This window comes from Cibotium barometz, chromosome 9, assembly GCF_041138505.1.
Source record: "Cibotium barometz isolate CiBa-2024 chromosome 9, ASM4113850v1, whole genome shotgun sequence".
In the NCBI taxonomy this organism is placed as follows: domain Eukaryota; kingdom Viridiplantae; phylum Streptophyta; class Polypodiopsida; order Cyatheales; family Cibotiaceae; genus Cibotium; species Cibotium barometz.
In genome coordinates, this window is record NC_141054.1 from 58737050 (window position 1) to 58752405 (window position 15356).

The 15356-nt window shown below is 39.8% G+C and overlaps 1 protein-coding gene across 1 annotated transcript; it reads right to left on the reverse strand.

Moving 5' to 3' along the window:
• Positions 1–11993: 11993 nt before the first annotated feature.
• LOC147635768 (pentatricopeptide repeat-containing protein At4g19191, mitochondrial-like) lies at positions 11994–14732 on the reverse strand. Its single transcript, XM_086802316.1, has one exon. It carries the CDS (start codon positions 14730–14732, stop codon positions 11994–11996), a length of 2739 nt encoding a protein of 912 aa, XP_086658442.1.
• Positions 14733–15356: the final 624 nt, after the last annotated feature.

The following is a 15356-nucleotide window of genomic DNA, read 5'->3' on the forward strand; positions in this document are numbered from 1 at the left end:
TATACATAAACTAAAAGCATAGAAAAAAGCCATTAATTTGGCCTCAAGCATAGCTTAATCTTGGGTTAAGGAAAAGCTTTATGAAGAGCTTAATTTGGATTGAGAATGGGTCATGAGTATGACCATTTCTTGAGTGAGAGAGAGAGATTACATAAAAGCCATTAGAATTTAAACATAAATGGAAATTAACTTCAATAACATTTATTAAATTATGTAACTCTTCACTATTATTCACCAATTAACTTCAATAGCATTTAAAAAACCATACCAATTAAGCTTCTCAAGCTTGAGAGGGGTTGAGAAGAGAGAAATATTGAGAAATTATAGAAAAGATCAATATTCACTAATTACCTTACAAATTGCTTGATTCTTTGTTCACGGTAGAGGCCCCCAACCAATCAATTGGTTAAGTATGTTGATGGAGCCACTAATGGGGATTGAAGAAAGAGGGAAGCTCCAAAAACTAGTGAATTATTAAATGAATTCACAGTTCTTGGCTTAGGTGGAGTAGAGTAACGATGCATAAACACTATCTATTTTTCAACAAGGGGGAGGCTTCTATTTATAGGAAAAATTGAGCTCTTAACCAAACAAACTGATTCTAGAATTTTTCAAATCAGTTTGGTCAATTTTTGACCATTTTTAGGTCAGTAAAGCTAACTTTTTGGAACTAGACTTGAATGAGGAGAGAGGAGAGATGAAATATCTCAATTTTTATGAGTTTAAAACTCATTCAAGCATGTGAAATATGCACCTCCTTTAAAGAACTCCCCTTCCTTACATATGTGTCATAATGGAATCATTTTAATATTGCTCATAGTTTTTTAACTAATAAACCTTGTACATTTTCAACTCTTCATCTTATGTGAAATATGCACCTCCTTTAAAGAACTCCCCTTCCTTACATATGTGTCATAATGGAATCATTTTAATATTGCTCATAGTTTTTTACTAATAAACCTTGTACATTTTCAACTCTTCATTTTATGTGAAATATGCACCTCCTTTAAAGAATTCCCCTTCCTTACATATGTGTCATAATGGAATCATTTTAATATTGCTCATAGTTTTTTTACTAATAAACCTTGTACATTTTCAACTCTTCATCTTATGTGAGCATTTACTCATTTTTGGATACCCAAAATATCTCATATTTTTAATATTGCTCATAGTTTTTTACTAATAAACCTTGTACATTCTCAACTCTTCATCTTATGTGAGCATTTACTCATTTTTGGGTATCTTCTTTTACAAATTGGATTTATCTCCTCCCTACACATGGATTGATGCTATTGGCCCATAGGAACCTTAATTGGACCATAATCCAAAAATTTCTGAAAATCTAGACCCTTAGGCTAAGGTCCTTTATACCCATTTCCAATTAATTCCAATTGCACATTGGAAAGTTCTTTTTGAATTTCTGTTTCAGGGGAACTTATTTTAATAAGATGAGATAATTTTCTATCCAAAAATATTAAAATTCTGAATATTCTCTCTCTAGAATATTTTCTCTCTCTAGGTTAAAACAGTTAGGAACAAGTCTTTTATATTTCTGAAGAGGGATTGATAACATGAGAAGATGCTGGACATTTTGAGAGGCTGGGGAGGAATCTTACATTCTCTCCCACTTGAAAAACGCGAGATGCCCTCATCTCGCAAACTGGGGGTAATTTCGCAAGATGCACAAGTAGGAGACTGAGAGAAATTTTTTTAATTAAGATTAATCACCAATTAGAAATGTCTCAAAGAGAGTAAGATTCAAGACAAGAACAAGATTTAAACTTTATTCATTCTTGGAACATACACAGTAAAGATAGAAGAACTCTTTACACTTCCATAAGCCCGTCCATCATATGATCACAAAAGCAGCACTCACAAGCTGCGCATGTATTAGGTAACTCATCTATGGGAATAATTCTGTTGGTTATTTCCGCACCTATCTCAGTGGTATGAGGTGATCTAACAAAAGGACCTCTGAGAGGCAAGCCAAAAACGGGGTAAAGGCATATCTTCTCATGAGGAAGAAAGCACGCCAGTAAGAAGACCCGCTCAGAAAACCCAAGATGCCTTGATCTCATGACGCAGTAGTATCGGGGACCCAAACCCAAAGCTTCAATAACCATGGCTAAGCGGACATTGTTACGAAAGTGTTGCTGACCCCAAGGTGTTACCCTAGTTATGTCTTGATAGGTCCGCCATTTGGTCTGAGCTACAGAAGTTCCCAAGTGAGGGAAAAGTGAGCGCTCATACTGTTCTATAAAATCCTTCTTCACAGACTCACTTGCGTCTTGAAGGTGAGGAATCATTATGGATAAAACTAATTCTTGTTGCCAAGCCATGAAGGAGATTAAGAAAGAAAATGAGATCAATGGGAGTAAGATTACTGTGAATGACAAGTAAAAGTTACGACTTATATAAAGGAAGGAGCTAGCGTAACTTAGAAGCCAACGGTAACTTGCCACTGAAGTTTTACCGTCTTTCCATGATTTGGGTTTGGCACATTTTTCTATAGAAGGCATTCAGAACTTTGAGATGAGGAGATAAAAGAAGTTCGTAAGCTAAATCACCTACTTTCTTTGGTCCACAATATCTAGGAGATAACTTCTTATACTTCCCAAGAGATAAAGAACTTCTTTTGGGCCGTACTCGAATGAAGACCAAAACCTTGATATCCACAACATCGATTCTCACTTCTGAACTCATTGTTCTGAATCCTTAAAACAGGTGGGACTCTTGAGAAGTATTCAGGGAAAAGGTTCTTCCTTTTTTTAAACAGAATCTTTCTTTTATTTTAGAGAGAGAATAATTATAAGATCAAAAAGGGAGATTCTTACTCCTGTATACCTCGAAGGCTGGGGGAGAATCTTACATTCTACCCCACTTGAAAAGTGCGAGATGTCCTCATCTCGCAAGGTAGAGGACAACTCTTTTTCTTAAGATCCAATTTTTTTCCTGGGTTCCTTATATTCTGGTCAACCCAACAGAATACTGGGATAATTATCCCCTTAAATGGAACTCATCATTAAATGACAATTCATTCAAATCATATCATTCATATCTTTAACATGTTAATGGTCCATTAGACCAAAAATTTCCCTTCTGAATATTCCTCCACGGAAATTTCAGTTAAACAAGTTCTCAATTTGCCATCCCTTAACTTGATCTACGGGTCAAGTGTTAACAATAGCAATCTGACAGCACAATCCACTAATCTCATAGTGATTTGCTGAAATCACTATCATCATTCCAGTTATGAATATCATCACAGGGACTCGTCCCATTCATCCTCATTGAGGTTTCGCTCAGCTTATTACACTTCAACCAATTTTCAGGGATCATCATTTTTCAATCAGAATCCAAATCAATTCATCAATTCTCAAACAGAATTAAAAATCATATCAACCACATTCGAATTCATCATCTGGATAGCATTAACGCTTACAATTTCAAATCTTAGATTTACTCGTATATACTGTCAGTAAAGAGCTGCAGTTATACTCTCGGTATATACGGATAGTCACGGCCCTTGGAATTATAAGGTAAATACCATCATGTCTAGGCCTCAAGCATGTCAAGGATTCTATATAATTGCGGTACTTCCATCTAAAGACCCAATTACCAAATTATGAATTTCAGTTTGAATATCAAATTGTATGAATTATATCACACAGTTACAACCTTTTTTGTGTTTCTTAATAAATTTTTGACATATTTGGTTTCTCAGTTGATCTTTATTAGCCAAATGCTCTGATACCAACTGTAAGATCCCTGTTCCCACCGTGCAACAGATTCGGGGTACTAGCAGCGGAAGTAGCATTTCATGCGCGGGGCAGGGACCCACACTCGGGGCCTCATCCACGGATATCCGGACAAGAGACTAATCCGTCGGTTTTTCAAAAACCGAACCCGAAAAAACTTCCCTTACCCGGAAAGCATGGGCGATTCCACCAGGATAACTCTTTACTCTAACGTAGTCAAGATCATTACTGATCAAACCGATCCGACTGCACCTCTAACGGTACTTGGTCAGATCAAGGAAGAAACTTGCACTTGGATCATTGGGATCAACGCTTTTTTCCCCATCAAGAGGCACAGTCGTTGATTCCTATCCATAGAACAATTTACTATCCGGGATTTACTTCATCTATCGTAATAATAGAATTTAATTCTCGATTTACGGATCCATCAGTCCAGCCTAACCCCATCCGATCCCATGGGTTAGCCAACCGCCCAACCACTGTAGTGATGGGATCCAATTTGGAATTTGGTTATGTTTTGTCCCGGGTACCAAGGAAAAGAGTTCCAAGGCCCCCTAGCCGGAAGTTCATAACTAGCCACACCACTTACACACCCAATATGAAAATTGCCTTTTTCTTAGCATCAGCTAACTTTAAAACAATCCTTTAATGAAACCATAGTACCACTGATCACAATCTTCCAATTTATCCAGTTGATTCATAATTTCCCATCATTCCTTCATCAGAGTATCTATGGCATCATTGGCAACTAGAACGCTCACCACCTGTCCACACAGGGGCCTTTTCAATAGTTCCTAGCCCATAATACTCGGTAATATAATCACTTATAAAAATCAAGATGGACTCTCGTTGAAGATCAGCAAGATCAACCAACAGATCCATATAAAGAGCCATGGACTCATCCATTGAAGACCAGCAAGGTCAATCAACCAGATCCATGCCCGTTTTCACAAAACAACTCTTACTCCTTGTTCCAATATCTTCCTCGACGCACGCGTGGGTATCCCGGGCGACCCAGAGCCCGAGCACCGTATGGTCAGCACCCTCTAGGATCCTTCGCAGGTGACCTAGCGCTTCACTCATAGGCCGCTTCCTTGGTCCCTCATCCACCGTACCGGAAGCTCACCATTTTAATTGAACCGAGGCTGGTCAAGACCTCGGCCGACCTTGCTACGCGAGACGTCCTCCATTGACTCTCCGTCAGCAGTTGCAACTTTATCAGTTAGGTCTCCATGACCTTAATTCACAAGACGGTCAAAAAGGCTTTCCCAGCATTCTTGACATAAAACAGCCATTTACAAACAGCATTTACAACAGTTTACAAATACAGTTTCTATATTAACTCTCATTTTTTCACATTATCCCTCATTAATCCACATTACTTATTCCACATTCCATTTATATATGTACTCATCCAATCACATCATTTTCCATCTCTTCACTTCAGATTCCTTCACATCACATATCATATATTCACATCCATATCCACATCCACATCCATATCCACATCCACATTCACATCCATACATCTACATCAACATGCTTACCCTCCATTTTCACATCCTCATTTATACATCTACATCCCGTATCCACATTCATACATACCCATCCATATCCACATCCATACATCCACACCCACATGCATACATCCACTATCACGTCCTCTTCATACATCCACATCCACATACATACATACATCCACATCCACATTCCCATTCACATTCCACATTCACATCTATACATCCACATCCACATTCCCGTTCACATCTATACATCCACATCTACATCCACATACATACATACATCCACATCCACATCCACATTCCACATTCACATCTACATCCACATTCACATACATCCACATCCACATTCCCATTCACATCTATACATCCACATCTACATCCACATTCACATCTATGCATATACATCCACATTCACATTCACATCTATACATCCACATCTACATCCACATTCACATCTAGGCATATACATCTTCATGCATACATCTACATCCACATTCACATCTATGCATATACATCTTCATGCATACATCCATTTTCACATCATACATCCACACTCCCATCTCCACATCCACACATCCACATACATACATCCATTTTCACATTCCCATTCATATAACCCCATATGCCTTCACATCTAATCTTTTACATCACATCCATTCTCGCCCTATCACAACCCATATACATCTTATCCTATCACATACACTTCTTACCTCATCCCATACACATCTTAATTTTTCTTATCACCTCCTAACTTATTTCATAAGCATCTTACCACCTCTTATCACATCTTATACACCTCTTATCACATCCTATCACATCTCATTTCTATTTATAGAATATAAGAGAATTCTTATATTTGATATAAGATTTCTTTACACATTTATTTATGCATAAATTCCATTTAAGGAGATTAATACTTTCGAAGTAAAAATCAATCTTTTATGCATCTTCCTATGCATAAATTCATTTTAAATAAAAATGATACTTTTGAATTAAAATTCAATCTTTCATGCATCTTCCTATGCATGAATTCAATTTCGATGAGAATGACACTTTTGAATCAATCTTTTATGCATCTTCCTATGCATAAATTCAATTTGGTAGGAATTACACTTTTAGAATAAAAGAATTTCTCTTATGCATCTAAGTTATGCATAAAATCCCTTTATGATGAAAATCACACTTTTAGTATAAAAAGAATATCTTTTATGCATACTTCTATGCATGAAATCCAAATATGATAAAAGTAACACTTTTATAATAAAATAATAAACTCTTATGCATACTTCTATGCATTAAAATAAAAATGATAAAAGTAACACTTTTGATATAAAAATTTATCCTTTATGCATACTTCTATGTATGAAAATAAAAATGGTAAAAATAACACTTTTGATATAGAAATTTATCCATTATGCATACTTCTATGCATGAAATAAAAATGGTAAAAATAACACTTTTGATATAAAAACTTATCCTTTATGCATGATATTAAAATTCAATTTCTCTATGGTTATAATGAAATTCTTTCAATTAATCTAGGATGATAATTCCTAGAATATGGTAGGAAGTCCTCTTTTTATGCTTTGAATGAAATTATTTTATGCATAATTTTTATAAAAATTTTGCCATAGCTCCGCTGCTATGACTGATAAATCTCAATTTTTCTAAGGGATAAAGCTTATCATTAAGAAAATAATTAAAATGATCTCTAATTGGATCATTAATCCATAATGGATTGAATCATTAATATACATAAACTAAAAGCATAGAAAAAAGCCATTAATTTGGCCTCAAGCATAGCTTAATCTTGGGTTAAGGAAAAGCTTTATGAAAAGCTTAATTTGGATTGAGAATGGGTCATGAGTATGACCATTTCTTAAGTGAGAGAGAGAGATTACATAAAAGCCATTAGAATTTAAACATAAATGGAAATTAACTTCAATAACATTTATTAAATTATGTAACTCTTCACTACTATTCACCAATTAACTTCAATAGCATTTAAAAAACCATACCAATTAAGCTTCTCAAGCTTGAGAGGGGTTGAGAAGAGAGAAACATTGAGAAATTATAGAAAAGATCAATATTCACTAATTACCTTACAAATTGCTTGATTTTTTGTTCACGATAGAGGCCCCGAACCAATCAATTGGTTAAGTATGTTGATGGAGCCACTAATGGGGATTGAAGAAAGAGGGAAGCTCCAAAAACTAGTGAATTATTAAATGAATTCACAGTTCTTGGCTTAGGTGGAGTAGAGTAACGATGCATAAACACTATCTATTTTTCAACAAGGGGGAGGCTTCTATTTATAGGAAAAATTGAGCTCTTAACCAAACAAACTGATTCTAGAATTTTTCAAATCAGTTTGGTCAATTTTTGACCATTTTTAGGTCAGTTAAGCTAACTTTTTGGAACTAGACTTGAATGAGGAGAGAGGAGAGATGAAATATCTCAATTTTTATGAGTTTAAAACTCATTCAAGCATGTGAAATATGCACCTCCTTTAAAGAACTCCCCTTCCTTACATATGTGTCATAACGGAATCATTTTAATATTGCTCATAGTTTTTTAACTAATAAACCTTGTACATTTTCAACTCTTCATCTTATGTGAAATATGCACCTCCTTTAAAGAACTCCCCTTCCTTACATATGTGTCATAATGGAATCATTTTAATATTGCTCATAGTTTTTTACTAATAAACCTTGTACATTTTCAACTCTTCATCTTATGTGAAATATGCACCTCCTTTAAAGAATTCCCCTTCCTTACATATGTGTCATAATGGAATCATTTTAATATTGCTCATAGTTTTTTTACTAATAAACCTTGTACATTTTCAACTCTTCATCTTATGTGAGCATTTACTCATTTTTGGATACCCAAAATATCTCATATTTTTAATATTGCTCATAGTTTTTTACTAATAAACCTTGTACATTTTCAACTCTTCATCTTATGTGAGCATTTACTCATTTTTGGGTATCTTCTTTTACAAATTGGATTTATCTCCTCCCTACACATGGATTGATGCTATTGGCCCATAGGAACCTTAATTGGACCATAATCCAAAAATTTCTGAAAATCTAGACCCTTAGGCTAAGGTCCTTTATACCCATTTCCAATTAATTCCAATTGCACATTGGAAAGTTCTTTTTGAATTTCTGTTTCAGGGGAACTTATTTTAATAAGATGAGATAATTTTCTATCCAAAAATATTAAAATTCTGAATATCCTCTCTCTAGAATATTTTCTCTCTCTAGGTTAAAACAGTTAGGAACAAGTCTTTTATATTTCTGAAGAGGGATTGATAACAGGAGAAGATGCTGGACATTTTGAGAGGCTGGGGAGGAATCTTACATGAGTTTATTGAAGTGTTATCTTCATGACGGTGATAATTTAGTTGATGGTATGATTGCTTTATAGGAACCTAATTAATAAGACCATGGACCAGAACAAATCCTGGAATGAAGAGAAAGCCGATTGCAAAATCATACTCTTTGAGAGTTCCATGTAAAATGAAAAGGACATCCCTTAACGGATGTAACTTAGGAAATGGAGTTTGAGTTCATAAGCGTTATCCTCAATTTGTCATTGAGGATGATGATTCCTAAAAAGGGGAAAGAATGTTACGACCCTTACACGTGGAAACACATGGGACACGTACACATCAATACACGGGATCTACATTCTAGTACATCATGGGACATGTAGGCATTGCATGGGAAAACCAATGGTGGCATACTATTACACATCACCATTTATATTCATAACTGTGAGAACGAGTAACGTTCGTGGGTGACGGTTGTAGGTCAAAGACCCAATGATGTTTAGCATGAGGTACCAGGCAGCTGGTTAAAATGATGTTTAGCATGAGGTACCAGGCAGCTGGTTAAAATGTGCAATATAAAGTGTATGAGAGTGAATCTTGGGCTTGAGTGTGTGAAGAAGCATATGTTGTTGCTGCAAATTATTGATTGCTATTTTGATGCTCATAAAGGGGTGAGCATATGATGAATGCTTCATGGAAGAAAGAACAAAGGAGTGCATAATGGGTGCACAAATGAAAGCTTGGACATCAAGCTTATGTGAAAAGAGAGTGGACTCTCTCTGATCAGCAGTAATGATATAGGCCATAATGACCTTAAGAGCCTTGGTACAAAGGCAAAGGAAGTGTTTGGATGCCTCACTTGGGGGGCAATCTTGTAGCATGGATTGAAAGCTCTATGGATGAGCTTATGCAACACCAACAACCACGAAAAAGCTTATGGAAGCTTTGAAATGCTTCAATAGATGGAGGAAGAGGAAGATTGTAGCAAAGATAAAGCTAGAGAAAGCCTTGAGAGGCTCAAGTGAAGAGCCACAATCCTCAGTACATGTAGAAGCTTAAGTCCATGAGAAGAGCTTAAGTGCAACCAAGAATGAAGGAAGAGGTTTTGGGAAGCCTCATGAAGAAGTGCAACTTGTAGTGGAAGGGAAGGCTTTTGAAGCCTTCAAGTCACGGAAGAAGTTGCTATCTCAAATGGAAGAGCTTAGAAAGATTTAAGGTTAGCCACCGTGCAGTAAGAGCACACATGGCAGCAACAAAAATGCTTTGGTAGCAGCACTAGGGGAGTGAAAAAAAAGGCAATGGACCTACAGTCTCAAGCTCATGAGTAATGTGTGGCAACTTAGCTAGCTTTAGATTGGAGTGGTGATAAATAGCAAGCAACTGGATGGACGGATAGCTTGCAAAGCGGTGATAGTGCCAGTGCTTGTTGGCTGGTGACGAGGTTAAGCAACAAGAAGTGCATACTTAGCACACACAACCTTGGGGTAAGAAAGGCAGGTGCATGCAACAACAAAAAACACTAGGTGAAATATGCCAGATGCAAGTCGATATGGCAAGGTGGTGACCTCGACTGATCAGCACACCAAAGATAGAAGATAAGCGGATGAGAAAAAGGAATTGTAACAAGAGATGCAGTAGAGAAGAAAAATCCCATAGAGAGGACATCATGCACAGAGGTTCAACCACACTCAAAACAGAAGAAAGAGGTGGTTGTGTTAGGGCTACCCACCACAACGCGCAAAGAGAAAGCTCGAGAGGAGTGCGACAACAGAGGGATGGTGGCTGCCATCTACGAGTAGAGAAAGTGAATGGCTTGAAATTTTTTTAATTAAAAAAAACAAGGATAAGATAAAAAGATACGGTTCAAACCTAAGGCATAAACATTACCTTATTAAGCCTCCATTCCAAAAACAAATAAAAGCTCGCTCTCATTTAAAACATCACAACATTCCAAAAATAAATAAAACCTCTCTCTCTCTCTCACTTGGGTTTGCCCTTGGGATGACATGGACCCACCTAGGTTCAAGTCTCTCTGTCAATTGGTCTCTCTAGATCAATAAGTTGACGTTAAGGAGTCTCGTCTCCCGGGTGTGTGTAAAGACACCCTACCTTTCTTCCACCCATTGTGTGGGATAGAAATGGCTAACGGGATTGCCCTTGGGATGACATGGACCCACCTTAGTTCAAGTCTCTCGGTCGATTGGTCTCTCTAGATCAATCAGTCGACGTTAAACAGTCTCTTCTCACCCCTGCGCAGCACGCTTCTCTTTTCTGTCCCTCCTAGAATGGGTTCACAGGCAGCCCTCTTTCTCGCTCGCCCTTCAACCCGGCTTTCTTCTCATCATCAATCCGGCCTACTTCTCTCGCACAGGACGAATAGCATGATATTAAGGTTTTTGTTAACCTTTGAAACGTCACAACCCTGCAGTTCCATAAAAACTAACTCTCCCTCACCCCTGCGCAGCGCGCTTCTCTTCTCTGTCCCTCCTCCTCGAATGGGTTCACAGGCAGCCCTCTTTCTCGCTCGCCCTTCAAGCCAGCTTTCTCCTCAGCATCATCGCAGCCTACTTCTCTCGCATAGGATGAAGAGCTGTCTATTGATAGAATTTGAGGACGAGCAGGGGAGAATTTTGAATTTTGAATCCATAGAAATTTCCTTCAAGAATTTTAAAAAACATCTATGGATGCAGATTTCTCATAGCTGAAGCCATTTGGGAGACGCATTTTTAGAGATCCGAGAACCATTCGACATTTTGAAAGACCAAAACTTAACATGATGACATTCCTCCTCCGAGCTCCCCTCACCTGTCTTGAAAGACACATTGGGTATAGCCCCCTGTCGGTTTAGTAAAGGAATAAATAAAAGCATCTACTTCCACCTTAAACTTTGTAGGTATTTTGTTCCTGAATCGGTAAAGAAACATCTGATTGCCATGGGTAAGACTTTCATCTGCCATCCTTGGAAACAATGACCCCTGTGAGTCATCTCCCTGTTTTTTCGTATCCACATCAGCCTCCAAACGTTCTCACAAGTCTTTGCATTCTCATTGATTTTCCCACGGGTGAGAAACCTTTGACTAGTGTCCTACATTAGAACATTCCTTTGCACAACCAGTCTCGTCTCTCCCTAAAGACCAACTCCCCTCCAGACATGGCATACAGCCGTGCCCTTCAAGGGAGAAACTATCCCTTAACTGAAAGGAACATCTCTATATGCTTTGCGTGAGCCAGATTAGCCTTCTTAAGCTCTCCATTCATTATGCATAATGGGTGTTATAGATGTTCCTTCAACAAAGGAGTACTTCCTGCTTCTGCTCAATCCAGCTCCGATTAGACTTCATGTTTCTATACAGACTTTTCCACCTACACTGCACACTACCCAGCATTGGCATATACATTCGACATCAGAACATATGCAGTAGCCTGCTTGGGCTGCAGATTCACTGCATGATCAAATGCCTCTTTGGCCATCTCTAAATTGCCATGTGTACGACAGACACCCAGCAAGCAAAGCCATGTGTTAAGATTAGCTTGCATCGGCATCTTCGACAACATGTTTTCTACCCTTCTGAAGTCCCCTGCACGGCCAAAAAGGTCCAGCATACTGCCATAATGCTTCAAATACGGAGTTATGCCATAAACTCTGTTCATGAACAAAAAAAATTCAAGACCTTCAACAACAAGGCCAGTATGGCTACAAGTTGAGAGAACAAAAAAGAGGGTGTCTTCATCAGGCTTAAAACCTGCAAGAATCAATCTTTCTAGCATATCCAAGCTTGCTAGAGAATTTCCCTCTCCTGCATGGCCAGAAATACATACGTTACAGATCAAGATATCAGGCTCCGACAGCTTATCAAAGACTGCCTGTGCATCTGTCATGCCTGCACAACTCCCATACGCATAAATTAGAGTGGCAGTCACAGATGGAATCTGGTCAAACCAAGCAGAAACCATGTCAAAGTGACATTGTCTGCATATTTCCAAGCCTCCGATTGCACTACAGGCTTGCAGAATGCACACAAGTGTAACATGATCCAAACCCACACACTGCTTTTGCATCTGTCTGTACAGCCCTAAAGCCTTCTCTCCTTGGCCCTGTTCAACATATGCTGAAAGCATGGCATTCCATGACACGACAGTGCGCCAGGACAATGCATTGAAGGCATCCTCTGATGCCACAATGGCCCCACACTTGCCATACATACTGACAAGGGTGTTACCAACAAAGACATCAGATGCAAAGCCTTTCTTGTGGGCATCAGCATGTAATGCTTGACCAACTTCTAGAGCCATCACAATGGTTGTGTGTCCCTCCAAAAGAAGAGCTTCTTCCTTCTTTGCAAGGATCGCACAAGCCTGAAGAACGACCACAAATGTCGCCTGGTCTGGACTCACGCCTTCTTGTTGCATCTGCGGGTACAACTGTAAAGCCTTCCCTACTTGGCTCTGTTCCACATATGCTGAGAGCATGGCATTCCATGAGACAAGGGTGTGCTGAGACACTGCACCAAATACATACTCCGCTTCCACAGTAGCCCCAAGTTTGCCGTACATACTCACAAGGGTGTTGCTAACAAGGACATCTAGTGCAAAACCTTTCCTACGAGCATATGCATGTATTGCACGTCCTATTTCAAGAGGCATCGTCTTAGCAGATCGTCCCTCCATAAGAAAAGCTTCTCCCTTTCCTGCAAGGGTGACACATGCCTGAAGGGCTATCACAGTTGTCAACTGGTTCAGACTCATGCCTTCCTCCAGCATCTGTCTGTACAGCCGTAAAGCCTTCTCTCCTTGGCCCTGTTCAACGTATGCTGAGAGCATGGCATTCCATGACACAACAGTGCGCTGGGACAATGCACCAAACACATTTGCTGATTCCAGCACAGCTCCACATTTGCCATACATACTCACAAGAGTGTTGCCAAAAATGTCATCGGATGCCAAGCCTTTCTTGTGTGCACTGGCATGTAATGCCTGTCCGATTTCTAAAGGCACAAAAAGAGCTCCTGCTTTTTCTGCAAGTGTGGCACATGCCTGAACAGCAATCACAAATGTCAGCTGGTCTAGACTAACACCTTCCTGTTGCATCTGTGTGTATAACAGCAAAGCCTTTTCTCCTTGGCCATGCTCAATGTATGCTGAGAGCATGGCATTCCACGACACCACATCATGGTAGGATGATGCACTGAACATATCCTCTGCTTCCACAATGGCTCCACACTTACCATACATACTCACAAGAGCGCTGCCAACAAATATATCGGATACAAAGCCTTTCCTTCGGGAGAGGTAAGCATGTAATGCATACGCGATTTCCAGAGACATCACCTTAGTGGGTCGTCCCTCCATGAGATGCATTTCTTCCTTCTCTGCAAGGGCGGCACATGCCTGAATGGTGGTAACAGATGTCAGCTGGTCTGGGCTCACACCTTCCTCTTGCATCTGTCTATACAGACACAAAGCCTTCTCCCCTTGGCCCTGTTCAACATATGCTGTGAGCATGGCATTCCATGACACAAGGTCGGGGCAGGACAGCGCACCAAAGACATTCTCTGCTTCCACAATGGCCCCACATTTTCCGTACATACTCACAAGGGTGTTGCCAACAAAGACATTTGAGGCAACAAAACCTTTAGTCCAGGCATCAGCGTGGAATTTCTTGCCTTGCACCAAGTCCGGTGTGCTGCCACAAGCTTTGAAGAGGGCGACAAAGGTGTAATGGCTCGGCTGGACATGGTCTTCCTGCATGAGTTGATACATTCTAAGTGCTTCACGACCACGGCCACACTCTGCGTAACCAGAGATGAGGGCTGTCCAGGAGAAGACGGTACGGCAAGGCAATGTGTGGGATGTGTGGAAGGCATCTTCAATGGCACCACACTTGGCAAGGGTGAGGACCAGGTAGTCACCCAGTAAGCCAGTGAGGTGGACGCTGTGCAAGGCAAGGTGTGAAAGGACCCGCTTGGCCTGAGCTAGGGCTTTGCCCTTGGCGCAAGCCTTGAGGAGAGAGAGGTAAGCGCTGGGGGACGGGGCTGTTTCTGCGCGAAAGAGCACATCCAGCGCCCTGTCGAGATCTCCTCTTTCGCCAAAAGCTTGCGGAACTCCTTTGCCCATCTCGGCAAGGGTAAGGAAGAGCCATTTACACGAGCTGTTCTGAAACCCCTCTCTGCCCAGCAATGCTCGAGAACTGAAACTCCTCCGGCGGGCTCTCGCTTTGGATGGTAAACTGAAGAACAACCGAATGGAAGTGAGACGGCTCTACCTATTTTAGGCCCAAGTAAGTAAATGGGTGTTTCGCCCACACCATAGACGAGAGTTGTAGCACAGTCGACGTTGCCTCCAAAGAACGGAGGAATGCGTTTGTATGTAGCACATCCAACAGCAAGCAGAGCCTGCGTGAAATTCTAGTGGATGAAATTAAATGGGTTTGGAGAACTGAATGGCTGTCCAAAGCTTGATTTGATCCACCAATAGGTCTCACAAGTCTCCAATCTTTGCCTTGATGAAGACGACGTTGCCCTCACACTGTCTTACGATCAATGAAGCCCATCCTTGTGCTCATTGGGAAGCATCACCATGCAAATTAGTATGATTAGAGAGAGGAAAAATCTAGGATTTGCTATAGCTTTTGGGGGTGATTAGAGTATTCTAATTACTATTAAATTGGCCACTAAACAAGGGTAATTGGCATAGCAATGAGGCAAGGCAATTGCATAAGGGATTGCTTGTGCAAAGCAC